Below are 23,882 nucleotides of genomic sequence, written 5' to 3' on the forward strand. Positions count from 1 at the left end.
TGCTGGAGGAGACTTTACAGAGCGCTGGAGTCTTGCATTGTCAATTCAAGATCTGGACCAAAAATCTTGATGAAAATAAATGTTGTGATGTTATTTCCATCAAGAGGTGCATCAATTTTTGGTCCAGATCTTGGCCATGGTGTGTCTTCCTACATGGTTGTTTAAGAAATGAAATCCCTATTTATCCATCCAATCTTGAATTAAAAAGCGGAAAATGGGGGCCTTTGAGTCAAAAAGACAGAACCAATCAATGCTCTAGTTAGTCAACTCAGGAGCAGAAATATTCAGGGTTTGAGTGGTATGCTAGTTCATTTACAAGTTAAAATTAATTTGGGCAATTCTGTTCTGTAAAGGTTCAGTTTATTCTAAGATAAAACTAGACATTTACACAGCATCTTACTGCGTGGCAAGAGAAATTCCTTCTGTCTGCATGATATAAGCCTCATATAACTCAGCATGGGAAATACGACTGTTGATTGTCCTTATGTAACTTTTAACATTTTGTTATAGAATTTCTCTAGCTTAGTCACGGATACATCTTACCTTAAACATCTGATAAAACATTTTACCCCACAGCTACCATTGTGGGGAAATGCTTCGTTTAATAATGTACATGGTTTTACACAATTTACAAGCATAAATGGTGTATGAACTGCTAAAAAAAATATTTTACAGCCAGCTGTATATGAGTGCCGACAGAAATAAACTCGAGAGACAGAAGGTCACAATTAGAACCGAGTTTTAGAATTCTGAGTTTACATGTCACAATAAAAAAAAAAAAAAAGAATTCTGAGTTTACATTTTGAGTTTTGACTTCTTTCTCGGAATTCTGAGTTTATATCTCACAATTCTGACTTTACAAATTCTGAGTTTACATCTCGCAGTTTTGACTCTGACAATTCTGACTTTTTTTTTTAAAGGATTCTAAGTTTATATCTCACAGTTTTGACGACTTTCTTGGAATTCTGAATTTTAAATCTCGCAGTTTTGACTCTTTCCTCGCAATTCTGACTTTTTCCTCAGAATTCCAAGTAGCAAATTCACAATTGTGAGTTTACATCTCGCAATTCTGAGGAAAAAGTCAGAATTGCGAGGAAAGAGTCAAAACTGCGAGATTTAAAATTCAGAATTCCAAGAAAGCATTCCAAGAAAGTTTACATCTTGCAGTTGTGACATCTTTCTCAGAATTCTGAGTTTATATCTTGCAATTCTGACTTTGTTTTGTTACATTTCAAGAAAAAAAAAAGTCATAATTTTGAGATATAAACTTTTGTATTCCGTCGCAGACACAAGCTTCTGTAGGGCCTAGTTCTACCTTATAAATCTGATGTATGAAGAAGAAGAAAGTGAGTGCATGATCCCGCAATATGACAGACTGACCTGTAGAAGGCGCTCTACTGTACATCGCTCATGTCTCTGCTCTGAACACTCGCTCTTTCCACAGCACGTTGTCTGTGCGGCCTCGACTTCCTTTTCTGTGCAGATTTCATGGCGAGTGATAGCGGGGAATAGTTGATTCACCTACCGTGACCACACTGACCCGTACATCAGTCTCCAGAGACGCTTTTTCGGGTGAGTGGGGTGCGTTACCCTGCTTCAGGACTATCTTTGACACATTACGCACTTCAGACTCTCGATTGTGTGTGCCGTGAGACTACAGTGTGTTATTATGACTGTATCTATCACACTCTGTGTGTGTGTGTTTAATGTTTGGTAGCTCAGTTAGCAACCAGTCTAAGCGCCTTTCTCAGTGTGTACATTCACAGTCAGAGAAACAACGCTATCAGAGATTAATATAGCTATAAGAGCGATTAAAAACCACAAATAAGCTCTTAAGTTTTCCTTTGCGTGTTTTGTCTAACGTTCCTGGATTTGGAGGTTAATTGTGTAGTCATTTGCATTGTGTCTTGCTGCATGTGCTAATTAGCTAGCTCAGCGCTAACTTGAGAACTTGAAGCGAGCGAGGGACGCGACAAAACTTCAACGCACCCGGTAAAATCAACGAAACCGCAAGTTTTGCCCGTTAAACGCGATTGTTCGAGACCGCAGCCGTTGGTCTGGCGCTCACCGACTGTCCGCGCGCAGTTCTGCAGGCTCGCGCTCGAGACGCGGCGACACGACGCTTGTCAGGATTTAGGGATAATTAACTCAAAATATGTGCTCTTCTGTAGTTTTTCCTGTCCTGAACTACTCTACACAGTCACACGTTTGTTCATTGAGCCTCATGAGAGGGAAATAACTAAGCGAAATGAGACTTAAGTCAATAATCACGAAGTTATCAACTGAGCGCTCAAAACAACGTGACATGCTAAATAATTGTGTTTCTGAAAACGCGCTCATTCGTTCGTTTTACGGGTATTTAGTTTAAGTATCAAATGGTTCACTGAAATGGTAGCGAGTTTAAAAAGGTAGCCTCTTTGAGGCACTACAGCATTAATACTAGTGGAGATGCGGGCCTTTATCCTCTTTCAAACGCCTCAAATGATATATGAGTAACTTAAATTATGAGGGAATAGGACCGTTTTCTACGCTCGGTCCTGGTTCATAACTAATGCTTGTTTGATGTTCTCCCCTTCAGCTGCCATTATCAAGACCGTGACGTCAGCAGAGTAGTTGATTGGCTTTGGCATCATCAGGTGGGTAGTTTCATTTGACATTTTCCCAGCACTATTTATAAGAATCGAGTCATTTATGTGGTTGAAGATGCCTCACTGTGAAACATTTCCAGAATAAATACTCAAGGTGTTCTGCACCAGATAAAATGCATGACATGTTTATCTTTGCATTTTTTTTTTCCCTCATGGTGCGATTAGGTAGTCAAAGTGCTTGTGGTCTGTATCTTAACCTGTGAATTTGATCTTTACAGCTATTTTTAGGATTTGGGTGGTTTCTGGACCGAACGCTGTGCTGTGCCCTCTCTCTCCCTCATCGTGTTGTGGCCGTAGCTGGTCTTACCGAAGAACTGCCAGTCGATGGCTCTGATGGACAAGCACAAAGTGAAGCGGCAGAGACTGGACCGCATCTGTGAAGGTGAGAAGATGAAACCATATTAGATGGACAATATATACTCTATTGACTTCCAACAACCCAAATCTATTAAATTCAACATAAAATGACGTTTGCACCCACTTTACGTCCAGATATTCAAGGACAACGTTTAGGGTGGGACTGGAATTGATTGGGTTATGAGACGCGGTTCACAGACACCTGTTGGTTAAATTAAGTCAAGTTGTTAGGTTTTGATGAAAGAGTGTTTTTATCTCTTTGGTATAATGTGCACTGATGAATTCTTCACAATAAGACCATGAAAATGGGTACATTTTGATTTCATGTTGACTTTAAGTGAATCCTTGCATCCACCACCAGATACACAGGCCTGAAAAGCACTGCATTTATGTCTTCAGCTGAACTTCAAAACGTGATTTTGTGTTTTACCTTGTATTTAAATCTAGACGCTGTGGTTGGTCAGAAGTGCATTTGCTTTAATAATTGGACTGTTATGCATTGACCTAAATGTATTATCCAAATGTTTATAGAGAAGAGATTAATGTATTATTTGAATGTGTCTGTGTAAACCTTGAGTGAATCATCTGGCACTGGCAGAGTGTCAGTGTAGTATGTGAACTAACAAACACTGAGAAATGGATGGGCGATATGGTTGTTTCATGAGTGTTTGTGAGGCCGGTGATGTAGTAGTTAGACAGTTTGAGCTCTGTTCTCTTATCTTTTCTCCTTCCTGTTTGTGTAGGGCGGCACGGGCAGCACAGACACTCAAACCACTGTTATTTAAAACAGTGCCTGTGTGTGTTCTTTATTATATAGTACATTACTACTAAATGAATGAAACTCCTGTCCATTTTCTGCCATTTTTATAAAATCTAGGGAAAGCTAGTTCTCTTTAGATTTGGTGAACGTAGACTCATCTCTTAAAGTCCCCATGAAATCAATTACTTTTTTTTTGGCTTTTAGTATGAATTTGTTAGCCTTACTGTTATCTATAAGCTATAGTGTGCTCCAAAACAATGGCAACATTCGCATTTAGAGATACAAGCATTTACAACTTAGTCTCTCACTTCCGCCAATACGGATCAATGATTTTGATGACATCACTCTGCACTTCAGCTTCTGAGAAAGATGTCACAACTGCAAGATGTAAAATTTCTTGGAATTCTGAATCAAATGCTCTCTAGAATCTGAAGCCCCGCCCGCTACATTATAAATAGATGCTGAAGCTGTGGCTAAAATCAGTCGCTTGTTCACACAATTACTTTTTTTTTTGTTTTTGTTTTTTTATATGGTGAATGGCACATAATGCACTATAGAGAGGATACGGAACGATTCAGATATCGTGTAAAAATGCTTTCCCAGGTGAAAAAGACGCAGTATTAAAAATGTACTTGAGTATGTTTTAGTACAATATAAATATACTATAATGCATTTTTAATACATTTAACAGTACGTCTTTTTCACCTTGGGGCGAGTTAAGTTTGGCTTTGCGTTAGTGACACACACACACACACTCACACACACACACACACACACACACACACACACACACACACACACACACTGCTCCGCTCCAGAGACACGAGAGCACAGAGCGAACATATCGGACCCATTTGAATTTTACACAGAACGCTGCATTTTAAAGTGGATTTATGTCCAGCCCTGCATGGCTACAACTAACGATTTTCATAATCGATTAGGTGGCCAATTGTTTCTTAGATTAATTGAATAAAAAGCCCAATTTAGTTTTTATTTTTGACAAAAAACACTATTCCACATCCTGCCCGCCCAATCAAACAAACGTGCCAGCTAAATGATATGAAAACATATATAGTGAATTTATCTATGCTTTATGCAAAAGAGCTATAAAGCAAAAAGGACCGTTTAAATCCCTACATTAAAAATTAAGATAATAATAAAGATAAAATAAAAACACAAACTCTGTGTGAACAGATGAGAGGAATGACACACATACATTCACTCTAGACACAGTAACCCGTTACTGTCTTTCTTTATCCTGTAAATGTAAGAATCGTCTTACTTTTATATTCAATTACACGCTGTTTTCCCTTCACAGTTACCACTCGCATAAAGTCCTTTTTGACTTTTGAATCTAAATTTAACGTCCAACAACAGATATTCCAGCAAAATGAACATTTTTGTGCTGAATATTAATTGTCTCCCTCTCGAATGCATCCCGTTTGTTATGTGGTGTTATTTACTCGTTCAGTTAAGTTTGAAGTTTGGCGTAGACTGTCAGGATGAGCCTTTCATGCAAAATTTAAATACTTGCGTGAATTTGTAACACTTACAGATACGGATATAAATAAACGTAAATAAACGCATTTTGTCCATAGAAATACGTTATTCAGTGCTGTAATTTGACACTACTTGCAGAAGTTTTCTGTGCCCGGTGGGCAGACGCGAATAATCGATAATGAAGTTCATTTTCATCATTGATTAGTTCCACCCTGTCTTCCTGTTTCTTTTGAAATTACATCAACACTCATCCTTCCCTCGGGTCATTTTGACCCGGAAAATACTTTTGAGAAATTTAAAAATGTAGTGTTCATCGGAAGGGGTCCAAGACCCCAGGACTTTTGTTGCTCTTGAACCACAAATACACACAAAGTTTTGTGGTTGAATTTTAAAAAAGTAACAAATCCTTCCCTCGCGGGTCAATTTGACATGTTATTTGAGTCTTGAATCTTTTTATAAATGTCATGAAGGTTAGGCCCTACCTGTTAAATAGTTGAAATATGGGGAAATCTTTTTGCAGGCCGTATGATTTTTTTTTTTTTTTGTCGGCATGAAATGAAATTTCACTCTATTTATTTTCTAATTCATGTTAAGGTTCATAAGCGATTCATCCATGCATATGTTTTTAATCACAATGTCATAAATGGATCTTCCGGTGTAAACGACAGACTGTTCTCTGGTGGCGTGTGAGAAACTGCTCCAATCATTTAGTCACTTAAACTCACAAGCGCGCGTTCATCTGCCTCTACTTTTGAGTGCAACAAACACATCTCAAAATCCAGGGTGAATAACCGATGCATAGAACAAAGTACAAGGCCTACTTATTTTTATTATTTTTTTTCCGATAAACTTTTACTCGGATGTACGACATAATAAGGATGAAAATATGTTTTGCTGCTTCCATTACATTGCAAATGTTGGTAGATGGATGACACTTTATGCATTTCCTTGGTAAGATTTTTAAATGGTCTCTAATGTTTTTATTGTGGTCACAATTTCTTAAATCAATAAGGCCTTAAGCTGCGCTGTTGAAATATAAGAAACGTCAAACATTTATTGATATTGGTTTCTTAAAGGGATAGTTCACCAAAAATGATTTACAGGTTTGGAACAGCATGACTAATGATGACAGAATTTTAATTGTTGGGTGAACTATCCCTCTTAACATTTTTGTTAACAATGCTTTAGTAATTTCAAAGAATTCCACATTGACCGAAGGTCCTTCCCGAACAAAAATAAAAAATGAAACTAGTTCTGAATTTAAAAAAAAAATGCTTCTCAATTTCCAATCTTGGCTCACGTTGTGCCCTTTGCAATGACTATATTAAGCCTATATCACAGCCGCTTGTATTTTATTGCTTAATTGTGACATTTTAAATGCGGATTCAAATACGGAGCATGTCTTGTGCCATTATTCAGTTAACATGGAGATTGTAGCTGGCAGCTTCACGCTCATCAGCAGTTGCGTCGGGTCAAACCATATTATTTATCAAAGCAAGTTGTTTTGCTTGCAGAAAACATCCTATGAGAAAACTGCTGTCATCAGCTCAGGCAGTGTGATTTTATTTGAAAACCTATCTCTGCTGATCATTTTCCTGATATTTAAGCCCGGTTTTATGGCAACAGCTGCAGATGGCAGTGATATTTATCCAAGTGACAGCAGAAAAGAGAGCCAGGGGGCGGGAGGAGAGGATGCCGGAGGCGTTTCTCTGGAAGAGCGAGGTCATGTAGATGCGAGCAGAACAAGACTCTGTCTCTTTAAAAAACAACAACTGCCTAACTGCCTCTAGTGCTGCTTGTCAGTGCAGTGGAGGTTTGTGCTGGTTGGCCAGCACTCGAAGCCCAGGCCTCTGATTGGACGGTCATTGTGGGGGAGTGGCCAGTGTGGATGACATGGGAGATGGGTGTCTGCCAGGCAAAAACAGCCTGACACTGATTGTAAAGGGTGGAGAGAGAGAGCGATAGAAGGAGAGGAGGGGAGAGAAGACAGGCGCGTGGATTTCATGATGCAAGGTTTGGAACTACGTGTACCTGTTTGATGGTGTGTGTGTGTGTGTGTGTGTGTGAGTCGCCTTGAAGATGCAGTGCGAGTAATTCACATGGGTGTGGTGTCAGCAGCAGGCATAATTTTCCTTTTTGCCGCTTATAGTGCATGTCCTTGCAGCTTGAGCAAGAGTGTGTGTGTGTGTTGGCCAAGCAGGAGGCAGGGTGTGGTGCAGCTGTATTATCATCCACCCACCCTTCCCCCCCTCTCCTTGAGACCCGTGTGTGTGTGTGTGTGTGTGTGTGTGTGTGTGTGTGTGTGTGTGAGGACCATGTGGGGGGTGAAATGGCGAGGGAGGGAGAGCGAGAGAAGGTTTGGGAGGGGGGAGAAGTAGAGAAATGAGCGCTGAATGAATGGCATTGTTTGCATGGCCATGCTTGTGTTGCGGCCCTCTCTCTTTCTCATGCAGCCTGGCTCGGACTCAACACACGGCATCTGTGCTCTCGCCGGGGCTCGAGCCGTGACCCTAAAGAAATAAGTGTTTGCATTGTTCCTCGCGAGAACACCGCGGACTGTGAATTTTGCCGCTCAGCCATTTTGCGTCTTTCTTGTTTTATATGTTGTTTCTTCCACTCCCAGAACGCTCTGTGCTGCCATCACGCAGTGTGTGTGCGTGCGTTTTCACAAAGCATTGATTTGGAGGGAAAGAGTGCAAATATTTGTCTTAAGGTCTCGTTGTGGAGCTCTCCTTAATCATTAGCTGTGCACAGGAGTGTGATAGCATGAGTGTGTGTTGGTGAATGTCACGGCGGCGTCTTACCCCACCCCCATCTCAGCCGCCAGTGCAGCAACACCTGTCAGTGATGGAAGGGGGGCGTTGGGTCTTAAAATCACAGAATGTAACATGGCTGTTCGGATTTACACGAGCATCGTTCAGTAGAAATAGGTTTTGGGGGGTTGTGAGTTCTTGGATGAACGGTTTAACACCCCTTTTCCCCCCACAGCTGTTCTTAGACGAGTGTGATAATGAGATTGTAATTATATGACGGGCGAAATCCCACACCTAGTTAATGATACTTCTGGCATTACGCTGCATTCCCTGAACTGCGTCTCTTAATTTCTCTTAAAATTGGGCAGATTTGGTGAAGCCACAATGAATTTTGACATTTGTAACACTGTTCGTTATGTAATGCAGTTTAATGATCGTGGTACACAAAACATCCTGATGCATGATGGGAATCTGATGATGCAGATTAATTAAGTTCTCCTCTTGCATCCTTTCCTGTCTCGTCCCAAGAACCGTACATTTCAGGAATTCGTCCCAGGCTGGATTTGTTTTTGCCTTTGCTCAAAAATGTCCTTCCTGTAGTTGTTCTGCATTTGGCTGTAACAGGCAGAAGTTCCTCATTGTCTGATATGTCAGCTTTTTACCCCTGCTAATTTAAAAAAAGAAAAAAAGTGCTGTGCTGCTGTCTTCGAATATGAACAAAAATTACATCTCTGCCCATTTTTTTACAGCCAGTTGTGACACTGTACTAAAATATTTGCCTTTAAGTCTGTCCCTGTCATGTGCTGTAAATGCAGCGCTGATGGCTGTCTATGACTTTAGTCTGACCAATCATCTTTAATTTGGCATTTTGCCTGTAACGATGCTGTCTCCCTCCTCTTTGTGTTCACCATTACGTTGTCAATCTAAAATAAAGTGTGTGCCGAGGTGCATTTGTAAGTGACAGGTTCTTACTAGGCATGTTCAAATCTATATGTATTTAAAATGGACCACTAGACACTTGATGAAATATGGAAGGGAAGCTCGGACCTTCAGTAGGGTAACTAATAGATAGGTAGCAAAATGAATGTGCTAAATATCTATAAAGTTATTGCACAACTTTCATGGCCTTTACAGAAATCCGAGATCTTTAGATGATCACACTAAAACTCACTGCAAGAATTTGTCTTTAAAACAAATTTAAAGTGAGACAATTGAGATTGTAACGGTTACGTTGAATCCAATCACTTTAAGAAATCACTTTTATCTCTAAATAGGGATGTGCGAAACTCCAGCTAGATGGGGTGCAGTGGACAAGAATGCAGGGCTCTCAAAAGTTAAACTATTTTAAACGTTTATGAAATATTCTCACACTAATTACTGCATTACTAACATGTATGACTGACATTCTTCTCTGGATCACAAAAGAAGACATTTAGAAAAATGTTGTTTTTGTCCATACAACGAAAGTCAGTGGTGACCAAATCTGTTACCAGCATTCTTCAAATTATCTTTTATGTACAGAGAAGAAAGAAACCTAAGAACGACATGAGGGTGTGTAAATAATGACAATTTTCAGTTTTGGGTGAACCATCACTATTAAAATAAGTAATGATGCAACATCTAAAAATGTTGATATGCATATGTAGGCTATTGCTCCATGCAGGATTGACTGTGCACTTTGGGGTGGGGGTGGGGGGCTTGTTTTCCTGTTCCCCTCCCCTCTGTTACATTTAGACATTTCTATTTTTGATGTATTAAACCTGCAGTAGTTAGTGATGGTTTAGTAGTATGGAGACAAAGATAATTTAGCTTCCAGTCTGCTGAATGTAGGTCATTATGAGTCATGTGAAGACTCCCTGCCCCCTTTCCTCATCTCCTTCCCTCCCTCTGTCCCCTGCTCACACTTTCGTTTGTCAGGTTGGGGGGGTTGGGTTGGACCCGGGAGTTGTTGTTAGCTGTTGTTTTGCCCCATAATACTAGCAATCATAAAATATTTCCTGGAATTTATCAGACCACTAACATTCAAAACATGATAAATCTCTTCTGGCTTTGTAATAGGTTGGTGTCATTTGATATGGACGTTTTTGTTGACGTAAATAATCCGTCATCTGTTTGGTAAAAAGAAATGCTGATAGTCTTGAAAGGCTTGAGAATATTTGGGTTTGCTTCTCATAATGCATTTAAGGATGTTTTTACAGGATTCATTAATTTAATGCTGGTTAATCTGCTAATCTGATGTAATGAACGTTGAAGTTAATGTCATCTTGGTTGCAAACGATGGCAGATGCTGCTGTTGTTTAATAACACGACTAGTATCTAGGGATGCTCCGATCAGGATTTTTGCAGCCAACACAGATTACAGAATTATTATTTTTGTTTTTTGTCATCATGAATGGCTGATACCGATCCTTATCATTCAAGCTTTTTACAAGTAATAATTAAGCGCTCTCTTGAGTGTCAGTGTTTTTTTTTTGTTTTTTTTTATAATGTTGAAAAAAACCCACATGTTTATAGTAATATAGATTATTTTAATTGAGAATCAAATAAATAAGCACAACAAATATTAATTTTGCAATGAACAATTTGATAGGCCTTTAAAACAGGGCTTATGCAATACATTATCCATATTAGGATACTCTGGCTTATTAAAGAGCTTACAAGACTTAATGTCAAACTGAACATAATTACAGCCCATAAGGTGTAATTAAACATTGTTCAATATGTGACTGAGGACAAAAACAAAAAGAAACGCTGCAACTACAAAATGAGTATTCTGATCAGGAATATTATTCAGCAAGTGCCGAGTATTTCTTCCTTCCTACGTCCTACTTAAGTAGACGGGATTCTCTTTATAAAATCAAGCTTTTCTGCATTTTGGGAATATAGTCTATGTATCCCTCTTTTAATCTAAAACGCATGCGGCTGTACTGAATCGGAATACAACATAAATTGCATAGTAATCAAATGCTCTGTACAAAAACAGTGCATAATCTTCACTAAAGTGATTTAGTTGAGAGCAATGAGAGAATGTTTGATTAACATGTATGGCAAGGACGGCAGCATCTTTATTAGACTGCTTTCACTTCAACACCGAATACACTGTTTATGTTCACTTAAGACATAAACAATAGGGGTGTGGAAATTAATTTCTAAGATGCGTTGCGATGTGGACGATTCTGCAATGATTGATACGATTCATAATCGATTATAGCCTATTAACGAATCTGATGTCATTCGTCGCATATGCGCATGTCTCACTAGGCGAAACACAAAAGCAAGTAATAAAAAAAGCACCCACTATTTTAACATTTACAGCGTGTGTGTGTACATGTGTGTCGTGTGTGTGCGTTATTGTAACTTAAGTACATGAGACAGTTTCATGTGTTTTTAGTATTTACAAGTGTTTATTAGCTGTAAATGCTCTGGTTGTCTGCCGTGTTCAGACTTAAGTTTTGTTTGACTACATTCAGGAACTGTACGTGCTTGGAGCAGATAAAATAAAAAGCGAGTTCACATATCTGACTGCTGTATTCATTGACGAACATGCAGCCATGTGCAGTAATATTGCGACGCATCATGATATCGAATCGTTGACATGATGGTCATAATCGAATCGAATCGTGAGAGCGGTGACAATTCACACCCCTAATAAACGACTGTGTACTCGCTAAGATGGGCATTTTGTCACGTGTGTGTATTTGACCGTTCAAGCCCTGTAGGCTGTAAGATAAGTTCATTGTTTCTTGAGAACGCGTAATAACTCCACACTGTTGATGACATGACTGCGACGCTTAAGTCTGACGTTATCAATTTGCGATCAGTTGGTGAGATCGGCCCATTGTAGTAACTCCTGATCGAGTCATAGAATGCTAATTTCGGCTGATACTGATCGATCGGAGCATCCCTACTAGTATCCATAAGCTTTGGTGCATGTTCTCATTGGCTGTTTGAGTTTAGGTGCTGCTTTACTGTACTTATGTAAAAATGTTTGCTTGTAGGTTCATGTAAAGGACATGTAGTGTTTGTGATGAGATTTGTGGTAATTTGATTAACAATTTGTGTTTCCATTACGTGTAATAAATGATTAAGGTGATCTTTGGTGTCCTGCAGGTATTCGACCACCCATCCTCAATGGGCCCATGCACCCTCGTCCTCTGGTGGCACTGCTGGATGGGCGGGACTGTACTGTGGAGATGCCCATCCTGAAGGACGTGGCCACCGTGGCCTTCTGTGATGCCCAGTCCACACAGGAGATCCACGAGAAGGTAATGTCACATGTTGTGCCCATATCCAAGGCTTTTATGCAGTCAGTATATAATGGGTTTTTGTTCCGCTGCAGGTCCTAAATGAGGCTGTTGGCGCTTTGCTCTATCACACCATTACACTCTCGCGAGACGACCTGGACAAGTTTAAAGGTCTTCGGGTCATTGTGAGGATTGGCAGTGGATTTGACAATGTTGATATAAAAGCTGCAGCAGAGCTGGGTGAGTTTTGTTCCCATGTTGTGAAATGATCATGTTTGATTGAATGTGTTTCAGTCAGACTGACAGTTTAAACTGGTTCTCCGTCTTAAACAGGTATAGCAGTGTGTAATGTGCCAGCCTCGTCTGTGGAGGAGACGGCAGACACTTCCATGTGTCTAATTCTGAATCTGTACCGCCGCGTCACCTGGATGCATCAGGCTCTGCGTGAGGGCACCCGTGCCTCCAGCGTGGAGCAGATCCGGGAGGTGGCCGGAGGCGCTGCGCGTATTCGAGGGGAAACGCTGGGCATCATCGGACTGGGTGAGTCCTGATATGATTAAATCAGGGCTGGCAGGAAAACCAAGGCTGTATGAATGAATCAGGTCTATTAAGGTGACCGCTGACAGCATGTTTATACTCCATTATACAAATTATATTGTAGTTATATATATTAAGTATAAAACATGCATTTAAATATTAATCCACTAAAGATAATTTAAACAAGACTCTACAGTCAAAAAATGTTTTATGCACTTTAAGATTTTGGTCTATTTAGCTTTTCATAACAAGTTGTTTCAGACTAGAGGAAAGAAAATGTCCAAAATACCCTTAAGTTTTTTTGTTTTGTTTGTGTGTGTCTGTAGATTTTCATTAAAATAAATATTTTTAAAGGTGCTTTTCTCAAAATGAGATTTTTCTCATGCACTAAGGCAGAAATCTGCAAAGTCAGTGGGGACGGTTGGTTTGTTTTCCCCCTTGGTGGGCGTGGTCTTCAGATTATGACGCGTTGCGCTCTGTCTCTATACTGTACCTATTGTACATGGATCCATTCCGAATTACTAAACACAGCAACATTCACATGACAGATAAAAACATTTGTTTGCTTTCTCATCAATATAACAGACTTGGGCACTTACTGTACGACTCCTGTACGTCACCGCAGTCCTCTTTACCTTGATTACAAGCCGCATCCATCAAAACTTTACTAGCGATTTAGTGGTTTGCTGGTTTGCTTTATTCAGCCGAGAAATGTAGCTTGCATTCCAGCAGTGGGATGTTTAGAAGTTTTGTTTAGTCTGTGTTTTAAACAGCACGATGCGGGAGGGCTCTCGCTCTTCAGAAACAATCACAGAATATGACAGAGCTTGCGTTTTAAAGCTAAACAGACACTGGAATGAATAATTAACTGAAAACTGGCCGCAAGTCCAGTTTAAACACAATACCCTGTTATTAAAAATGGTACGATACCACATTTTAGTGCCGGTACTTAAAGAATGACTCTTCTAATAAGAGCCGCTGCACTTGATTTGACAGTGACAAAAGAGACAGCAGCCTAATATACCTGATGCGGTCTGTTAATCAAACAATAAAAGAAAATAGAAGGCCCACCATTGCTTGACTGAATACCCTAACTAGCCTATATTTATTAAGAGTTAAGAGTCAGAATGCAGTTAGTTTATAGAATGAAGACTATGCTGTGGGTTTTTTTTTACATTTGATTTAATTTCTGACTGCTGTTAAGTAGACCTAATGTAGCCTACCTGAAAAATAAAAAGGTTATTTCATTTATATCTTTCTTATATGGTATTTGTCATATTGTTGTAATTTGCTTCTTTTTTTTCTTTTTTTTTTCTTTTTTTAAAGATAAAATAAAAGTGAAATAACTATATTGTGAAATAAAAAAAAATTCAAATATGTCATAATAAAAGATTTTGGTCATATCACACACTTTTAACCTGTTCAGCAAATTTTAAATGGCAAATGTTAACATGATTGATAGTGATTTTTGCAAACATTGCTGTAAGGACATTCACACTGTGTGGAATGTAATAATTTTTTAAATAAAAGGGAGGGAATGGTCAAAGATGCAGGGCAGGAACGCACTGGTCAAGTCAATTTTTATTTTTTATAAATCAATGAATTTCTGTCATATTATTCAATTACTTTTTCTGTTTTAGTTGTTTGCTGTGGTATTGATTCAGTATTGGCATTGAAGGTATTTTAGTTGGGTATCAAAGTATATTTTTTGTATCATGAGTCATGACAACACTAATCACAAGCAGAGAAGCAAAATCTGATTGATAGGTTAGGATAGAAATTTACACCTACCAGTGTTACAAGTGCTTGTGCCATTGTAGAAGCTCAGTGTGATAAACTCACGACTTCTGAGATCATGTTAATGCGTGACAAATTGTTAATGATGCAATTTCACATGCTTAAGTCATTTATTTGCGTTAAATTATTTTAACACATCAAGGATTGAATTAATTGCATGCGTTAGCGTTGACAGCTCTATTTGAATATCTAAAAAACCTGAAAATGGTATAACCAACATACATGTTTCACATTCCTTTTGTGAAACGAAAGCATCCCTACAACTTCTGAAAGCGAACAGCAGTGTTTTACTGTAGCATTACATAAAGTATGTTTCATTTTAACATCAGTGTAAACCTAACTACATTAGGTTTATTTAGCAACAGAAATTAAATAATCAAATGTGAAAAATAAACAGTGCTTAACCTTCACTGTATGAATTAAATACTCTTATTATAGCTACAAAAGTTATTCTGTCAAGAGCAGTAAGTGATTTTCTCTGTCTATTGTAGTTTGATTAACATTAAGCACTCAGACAGAAGCAGGTTTATAAGGCTGCTGTCACTTTAAAAGCGACCTAAAACTTGGACTTTTAGTAATCTTTTGAGGTATTAAAAGATTAGTTATCGGAAGCCATTGCGACATGCATTTTTGTGATATTTAGATCATTTCTATACATTGTGCAGCCCTAATTTGCATATTTAAACATAACATTTCATAAAACTTGTTGTATAAAACAAAATGTAATTCTTAATGTAAACAGTCAACTGGGGAAGTTTGGTGATTATATTAGTTTTTCTTCACTTGGGGTGTCTTGCCTTAAAAGGAAAATCAGTGAGTCATTTTATGAACCTCAATCTAATCTCTGGTTTTAACTGATTTGAGATTAGTAATGTGGTCAAAAACTGAGCTAAGAATAAACCGGTTTCTTATGATGGCTGTTTTTAGGACGTGTGGGCCAGGCAGTTGCTCTGAGGGCAAAGGCGTTCGGGTTTGGGGTGATTTTCTATGACCCGTACCTGCCGGATGGGGTGGAGCGATCACTAGGGCTCCAGCGCATGGCGACACTACAGGACCTGCTCATCCACTCGGACTGCGTCTCGCTACACTGCAGCTTAAATGAACACAACCACCACCTCATCAATGACTTCACCATCAAACAGGTACAAATGCAGCTCTCTAGCAACACTCATTTAACAGCACTGTTGAAGCCATATGGTTCTCTGACTGCTTTCGGTATGAACCTGGGTCTGTTTGACATCAGAGTTTGATTCATTTGCTTTCTGTGAAAGCTGTTTTCTGAACTTGGGTTTATGCGATGGGACCGCACCCCATTCTGGAAAATGAAGGACTGGATTATTCATCTTGTTCATGTGAACTCCAGTACGGCTCACAGTTGGTATGAAGGCAGTCTGGCCTGATTTTCAGAAGTAAACTGCCGATGCCGTGTGTATTACACAATTATTCCCAAGATAAATGGGAGAAGGTTTTACTCTTCCAACACATCTGTGGCAGACACAAACATTGTTATCTCTGTCTTAAGGAACCTAAAAGGAGCAAAATACTGAAAGTGATTCAATCACAAGTCATTACTAAGCTGCAGTTGCTGCTATTAAGTGAACACATATTTTGAGTGCAAAATGTCATACTCTTGGGGAATATTGCAGACAGCAGGGTTAACTTACTGTCACATAAACCCTGAAGTCTTGGTTGATTAACCCAAACCTTTCTTACTCGAGGTTATCGGTTCCAAAGACCCATCATGATATACACATAGAGACATTCTCAACAGTGACTCCAAATACAGGAGTTCACATGGAAATGGACACTAAGTTGAAGTGCAACATACTACTACTGTTTTTTAATGTCAATTTTATATTCTTTGTGCATATCACCACCTGCTGGGTGGATGTGCAATCCTTTTTTTAATGTTATGTTTTTAATCAGTTTATTTCAACAAGAATTGTATTATTTCTTGATGCTAAATACATAAATTGCAGTCTCTACTTGCAGAGATATGGATGTTATTTTTGTTAGTTTTTACTAGTCATTTTGCTTAATTTGTTGTAAGGTGAGATCTATCATGTATTTTTATTATAGAAATACATAATATAGAAAGCGCTATGTTGCAAAAATAATTTTGAATGATTATCCGTGGAAATAGAGTAAATTAAGATAAACATTGTGTGGTTATAATACTGCTTTATAATAAAAATAAAATCAATGAAACTATATAATATTGTGCAAAAACTGTCATGCAAACTGATGCTTGGCTCATAGTTGCTATGTCTACTTGCATACCCTGAAAGTTACCTCTGTTTGGGAAGTTGGGAGGGCTGTCAGTCACTAACGATTATTTTGGTAATCGTGTAAAAAAAAAGTGTGGTAATAAAAAGACCTAAGCATACAATAGCCTTTAAAATGACTTAAAATACACGTAACAATGAGGCAATAATATTTGGTTCAGATAAAATATGTATCTAAAGCAAGTAATCATATGGGTTTTATAGAACAGCACTGTTTAAGTATATAATATAAATCAAACAAACCTACACTTGTGTAAATAAAACGAATTTATGAAGAGTTCAGATGCAAAAGCCTCTAAGTGCCGTCTGAAATTTTCTTCTAGAATGATCATTTTTATCAAGCTTGTTCAGTAATTTCACTTAAACGGCAATGAAAATTACCTATGAATTGTCATTTAAGTGAAATTACTGAACTTAAATATACAAGCTTTATAAAAATGATCATTCTAGAAGAAAATTTCAGATGGCACTTAGAGGCTTTTGCATCTGAACTCTTCATATATTAAACCCACAGGGCATATGTTTATTTAATTGAATTTCAGCCATTGTGAATTCACAATAGCACTATGCTATAGTCTGGTTTTTAAATGGGTTTTAATATATCATGCAGCAGTTGAAAACGGTCTAATAATGCTGTTCATGGCTCCTCGTCCATGGAATGCACCACATCCGGTATTTTGCCGGTTTACTGACACTGGTAAATTGGCTTCCTTATATTGATTATGTGATTATATAATGATTATATATCATTGTTTTTTTTGTAGATGCGCCAGGGCGCCTTCTTAGTGAACAGTGCGCGTGGTGGTCTGGTGGATGAGAAAGCGTTGGCCCAGGCTCTGAAAGAGGGCAGAATACGGGGAGCAGCGCTGGACGTCCATGAGACAGAGCCCTTCAGGTGAGAGAAACCGGTTTCCTTTTTGCTTTCATTATTTTATAATCCAATAACTTTATAATCCATATTCAACGATTGGCCTGTGATACCCACCCGCACCCCACACATACACACAAGTTTTTTCTTTTTCTTAACCTGACACTTACCCCATTTTCTTGATCAGTTTCTCTCAGGGCCCACTGAAGGACGCCCCAAATCTTATCTGTACCCCACACACATCCTGGTACAGTGAACAGGCCTCCATTGAGGCCAGAGAGGAGGCGGCGCGGGAGGTGCGCAGAGCCATCACAGGTCAGAAAACTCCAGGTGTTCATTAACAGCCTGTGCCTGCTGGGGATATCTGCTCAATTAAATGCTTTGCAGGAGGATTCACTTATTTTATTCTATGCGTGTTTGACATGCTTTGCAACACTTATCATAGAATAAACGAGTAATACAAAACATTTAAGTATCCTTACATGTGCTGTTATAATTAAGATGCAGCAGGTTTTTGTGAGGATGTTCAGATTAAGACTGTCACTTAAGCACACGACACAGTGCTTAATCGTTTTGCACAGCGACAAGGCCAGCGTTAATTAAGCAACTGAAATTTGAAAAGTTTGGTAACTCAAGAAAAATGTTAACAGATCATCAAACAAATTCACGGCCAAACTGTTGACAATGTAGTTATGTAAATATTTATTATTATTATTATTATTATTATTATTATTATTATTTCAGTATGGAGTTTCAGCGTCTGCAATTTTTCCTCTGTAGAAATGATCGAGTAAAATCGGCAGTTTAAACTGTTAACAGTTAAAACTATTTTACAGATGGGTGTGGTGTTGGTTAGGGGAGCTTAAAAAGCACTTTGTAGGCTTGTCGTAGTCTGGTGTCTGTGGTGTTGTTTCCATTTTGCTCTCTAACAAGTTAGTTAAAATGGCCTTGCTCTTTCTGTAGAGATTTTCATAACCGTTTTTATTATGCTGGTGTTTTTGGTGTCACCACCTTTTCACAATATCATACGTCTGTGGAGTAATTTAAGAAATCATTGTGGAAATGGAGGTTAAATTAACTCCCAATTTTCTCCCAATAAAACCACATATAAAGCCCTGAGAGTTTATCAGCCTTTCTTGTGTTGACGCTGTATAAATGACTGATTATGAATGACACAGCCTGTGTCTTTGATGCGAGGCTTTCATTCATGGTCCTTGCTCTCTTGTGTCCGTGCAGGTCGTATCCCGGACAGTCTGAAGAACTGTGTGAATAAGGAGTATTTGATGGCAGCCTCTCAGTGGCCGTCTATGGAGGCCACCACCGTGCACTCTGAACTCAACGGAGCTGCAGCCTATAGGTGACGACACCTCTGTCCCGACTGCTATTAGATGCCCTACAGTATGTCAGCATGTTGTTTGAGAGAGTAAAAACTGACCGTCTCTCTGTCGCAGGTTCCCTGCAGGGCTGATTGGTGTAGCAGCGGGCGGGCTGCCTGGAGCCGGGGCAGGAGTGGAGGGAATTGTGGCTGGATCTCTGCCCCTGGCCCACGCCATTGCCCCGGTCTCACACCCGCCTCATACCCCATCGCCTGGACAACCCTCCAAGGCAGAGGCGGACAGAGACATCCCTTCCGACCAATAGCATCCCAGCACATTCCATCTTTGCCCTGATTGATGCCCTTTCACCTCACCCAGGGGGACCGACACCCCTTGCTTTCAATGTGACCTTGGGTCACCCCAGTCCAACAGAACACATATACAAACCCAGGAGTGAAACCCTCTACCCCAAAACGTACCCCTCATTTCCACTCGCTGTATCCTCTGTTGATCACTCTGGCAGAAAGCAATAACTTCTCTCAAGGATTCAATAATTGGGTTGATACACACTATTTGTAAGCTACGAAATCCCAATTCCTTTGCATTGTATCTACTCTGGACTAGTTGGAGTTTGTTTCCGAGTAGTGTTTCTTACATTTTGTTCTTTTCTAATCTGTTTTAACAGCGTGGAAATAAACGCATGGACCTTGTTTTCTTTCCTTCGTCCCCTGCCCATTCTCCTCCTAGCATAAATTTGTAAAACCTTCTCAACCTGTCCCGTCTTGATCATCAAAACAAAGTAACAGCTGGCTAACATATTTGATTAAATTCAGCAGCCATCAGTGTTTATTTCACAGCCGGTGTTCAATAACAGAGATCAAGGCTAATGGTGATCGCCCGTGGCTAAGAGTAACTCGGTCCATGGGAAGAGCTCAGATGTTTCGCGTTCCTCTAACTCTCTCTTCATGTGGAAGGCATCTTCTAGAATTGTCCATCGTCTCTCCCTCTCTCTCTCTCTGTCTTTCAGAAAACGAGAGATTTACCCCCAGAGCTGTTGGGGGTTTGGTCATGTGCTCCACTTTAAGTCACAAGATTTTCAGCATCCGTAATGCCTGAGGTCTGCATAACAGTGTCATTGAAATTGCATATGTGAGATTCCATCGTCTTGTGATGGCTGACTTAATTTTATTTTGTGTCGCCCCTTGTGCTGCTTTGTGAACAGCTAGATGATGGGATATTGCTCGTAAGGCTGCCATCTTCATAAACGAAAGTTTCAAACAAAGCCATATTCATTTGACAAACTGTAAAATAGCTGGTTTTAACAAAACATATCCGACACATCTCAACTCCCCCTCCAAAAACAAAAAACAGATGCCCTTTTTACAATGTGCGTACAACATTGACCTCCCCTTGACTCATACTGAGATCCACCATTGCTAAGCTGATAATATTGGCACCTTTTTTATTCTTAGCCATTTGAAGAATATTTGCCTTGTTTTCCATATCTTCTCTCTGTCCTGGATTATCTCTTGCTGTACTTCCTCCTTGTGCCTCCTTTTCCGATTAGGCCTTCTCTTTTTGACGTGGCGAGGCACACCGTTCCACCCTTCATATCTCCGCTCTCGTCCTCTCGCCCCCTCCATCGATTCCCATGAAATCACTGTGTAGCGCATTCGCCTGCCCTTCCTCCTTTCCACAAGGCACTTAAACTCTTAATACACTTTGTAATACGTTTTCATACAGGCCTGATAAAACAAACCGAACTTCATCCACCTTTTTGGGAGGAAGTCCTGGTTTAGGCGAGCTGGGGCTTCTGTGCTCTGGAGGCTGCAGTAACGTTGATGGCCAGCAGGTGGCGCTGACTTGCTTTCCCCCTCAGGTTTGGGCTCAGCCGATGGTTGCACAGCGAGCCTTCTCGTGAAGGTTCAGACCTGTTGTGGGCTGCTCAATCTGTCACTCATCTACACACTTCCAGATACCCAGGATGGGTGATGTGGCAGCTCTGTTGCCACACTGTTAAAGCAGGTCATACCCTGAGCTTGACATTTGCATGGGCGTCTTCTACGAAATCAGCCTTTGTTTTCTCTGCGTTTTCACCATTTAGAGCACAGAAGATAAGGTGGAAAGAATGTAAAAGCTAGGTCACTGAAACGCTGGTTGCTTTCCAAAGAAGGTAGGAGAGTGTCTCGGGATAGCGTTCCGTCTGAAGAGAAAGGCCTTTCTAGTACCTCAGTAACAGATATTGAATGTATGCTCAAATCTTTCTCGCTTTGTACAGCTTTTTTAGATCATAGGTTCCTATTTGTGAGGGGGTGTGAATGAGTCTGCATGTGTGTGACCGTGTGCGACTGCTTATCCAGTACATCAGTTAATTTGCAAATGACAAAAATAAAGCTTTTTTTTTTTATTCCTTCAAGCATAGGATGTCTATTATATTGTTTCATTAGATGTAGTTTGAATCTCAGGCTTTAGCTTTAGAAAGTTCTTGAAAAATCTGTGATTTTTGTCATTTTCTGTATAAAGGAGCACAGTTTCACGTCTTTGTCGACATGTATGTTAATAAACTGAGAAGAGGGGTCCTAAACTTACTTGGAAATGGCAGTAGTGTGATTGGGGATGTTTTTCTGCCTACAAACAGTTTGTTCTAGATAGGTGATGTTGTGGTAAGTGTCCCCAGGTGGCCGTCGTCCTCAATTGCCAATCCTCATGGATTAATGCATGATAATGAGATGGTCGTACCTATCAGGCCCCTCCCCCTCGCTTCCCCATTGGCCACGTTTTGATGTTGAATTTTGATTGACGTGCAGCTTTTCATAGAATGAAGTGATGCCCTTTCTCGTCAACACTTTATAGCTGCTCTGTAAAATTTCTCTGTACTACAAGGTTTTTGAAGTTTTCGAGTTTCTTCTAGCATTACCGTGGTGTTTCTTTGCCGTCGGCATCATCTCCGATACGAGATGCGTGCTGTGTGTTAAAACCAAGAAATGAGACATTTTGATCTAGTTTGTGTCATTCAGTGTTCAACATGTTGTATTGAAACATTTCAAGACGAGTCTCGTTCGATGCTTTGCTTTCACTCTCCGCATCCAGGAATCCCGTTTCTCGTCTGAAGGCCCCCGTCATCACGTGGTCCCCGCGCTGCCTTAATGTTGTAGATTGTGGTGGGCTTTTTCCTCTACAAACCCCCGACCTCTCCTCTTCCCCCTGCAAACACGCGTGCGAGAGAGAGGAAGCTGATTTATTTAGCCATATGTTGCTCTGTGTGCTTGGTGCATATTTCTAGAGAGCACGAATGGCTTTCACGTGAGGTGTGAAATGCTCGGGCACTATGAAAGACCCTTTCAGGAGCCGCCGATGTGGTTACACCTAGTCCATGAAGGGAGGTTGGAGAGGACAGATATGGACTTGGAGAAGTCAGTTTCTCTCTCAGGGTTACAATACACACATATCCTACAGCCGCCAGTTACACTCTTCCTCGAGCCGAACGAAGATCTCCAGAGCTCTCTTACACAGTCCATCTTTCAACAGTGAGTGTCTTTCTCCGATACTTTTCCTTTCTATCGCTCTTTTCTCCTCCTTTCTTTTTGCGTATTTGTCGCACTGACACCTAACAACAGAAGAATGAATGTTTTAATAGAACTGCGTGTAACGTTGAAGTTGGGAAATGTATTTTTACAACATGTGAACTTTTTATTCCTTTCTCTTACCTTCTTTTTGTTGTGAATTGACCCCCCCCCTCCTCCCCCCATCACCAGACTGCAAAAAAGTAAAAACAACACAAAAAAAAAAATCCTGTAACTAGGCTCTTAAGCTTTACTTTTGTTTTTGTTTACTTTTTTTTTTATTAGAAAACAATCATGTTTGTGATGGTAACCTCTGATGGTAAATTCCACAAGGTATTTTAATAAAATCCTAAAGATTAAACCCTTGGTCGCTCGCTCTTTTTCTGACATGAATTGAAAAGCTGAACTTCAAAGTGTAACATCATTCGCAGCCGGTTTTCATGCACTACAGAAATCTTTATTTTTATTTAGCAAGAAGTGAGAGTAAAGGCATTTATAATGTTACAAAACATCTGCTTCTCAAATAAATGCTTTTGAACTCTGTTTCCACAGAAATATGAAGCGGCACAGCTATTTTCAACATTGATGTTTCTTGAGCAGAAAATCTGCACATTAGAATGATTTCTGAAGGATCATGTGACACTGAAGACTGGAGTAATGATGCTGAAAATTCAGATTTACCATTACTGGAGTAAACTATTAATTTTTTTTTATTATTTTGCAATATTTCACACTATTAATGTTTTACTGAATTTGTAACCAAATAAATGCAGCCTTGGTGAGCAATGTCTTTCAAAATCATGAAGAAATCAAATCAACCGCAATCTTTGGAACGGGGGTGTTTTAAGTAAAACACTTCCAGCAAAAAACTGTTTAACGGAAAATACAGACATAAAGGTATCCGACATAAGGTATCAGACATAAGCACAGATTTTAATGAGTTTGCTGAAACTGTCTAAACCTGTACATAGTAAGTAACTTCAGTGAAACAGGAAAGTTCTTTTAGAGGAAAATTATTATTTCAATGCTATTTTTGATTACAGGCTACAAATGTTTTTTGTCAGTTGAGTAATATGCATTGGTAAATGAATCATGCACAAGAAGACCAGGAACATGAATTAAGGAAAGGGGCTCAGTTTTGATTTCATTTAAACTCTAACAATGTAATTTCTGTTGCCAAGTTTAGTTTCAATGTTGGTGTGAGTTAAGCCAAGTGCTCATAACACAAGTTTTCCAGACTTGCTGTTCAGGTGT

General features: G+C 39.5%; 1 protein-coding gene across 2 annotated transcripts; it reads left to right on the plus strand.

The window, feature by feature from the left end:
* The first annotated feature begins 1,333 nt into the window (after positions 1 to 1,333).
* On the plus strand, positions 1,334 to 22,986 carry ctbp1l (C-terminal binding protein 1-like). Of its 2 annotated transcripts, none has more exons than XM_081382621.1 (11): positions 1,334 to 1,572; positions 2,579 to 2,636; positions 2,867 to 3,030; positions 12,129 to 12,283; positions 12,358 to 12,502; positions 12,596 to 12,802; positions 15,524 to 15,738; positions 17,646 to 17,776; positions 17,937 to 18,064; positions 18,986 to 19,106; positions 19,201 to 22,986. In XM_081382621.1, exons 3-11 carry the CDS (start codon positions 2,973 to 2,975, stop codon positions 19,388 to 19,390), a joined length of 1,350 nt encoding a protein of 449 aa, XP_081238747.1. In that variant the 5' UTR covers positions 1,334 to 1,572; positions 2,579 to 2,636; positions 2,867 to 2,972; the 3' UTR covers positions 19,391 to 22,986. The 2 variants fall into 2 exon arrangements, with proteins under 2 accessions (XP_081238747.1, XP_081238748.1); XM_081382622.1 differs by having other exon boundaries at positions 1,349 to 1,581.
* The last annotated feature ends 896 nt before the right edge of the window (positions 22,987 to 23,882 follow it).

This window comes from Scardinius erythrophthalmus, assembly GCF_964197995.2.
Source record: "Scardinius erythrophthalmus genome assembly, chromosome: 13".
NCBI classification, from domain to species: domain Eukaryota; kingdom Metazoa; phylum Chordata; class Actinopteri; order Cypriniformes; family Leuciscidae; genus Scardinius; species Scardinius erythrophthalmus.

What these genes read in the sequence shown, in the direction of transcription:
- ctbp1l (XM_081382621.1), top strand. Translation starts at nt 2,973, where the DNA reads ATGGCTCTGATGGACAAGCACAAAGTGAAGCGGCAGAGACTGGACCGC. An exon ending in AAAAGCTGCAGCAGAGCTGG is followed by an intron (nt 12,503 to 12,595) that starts GTGAGTTTTGTT and finishes CGTCTTAAACAG; the next exon opens with GTATAGCAGTGTGTAATGTG. An exon ending in ATGACTTCACCATCAAACAG is followed by an intron (nt 15,739 to 17,645) that starts GTACAAATGCAG and finishes TTTTTTTTGTAG; the next exon opens with ATGCGCCAGGGCGCCTTCTT.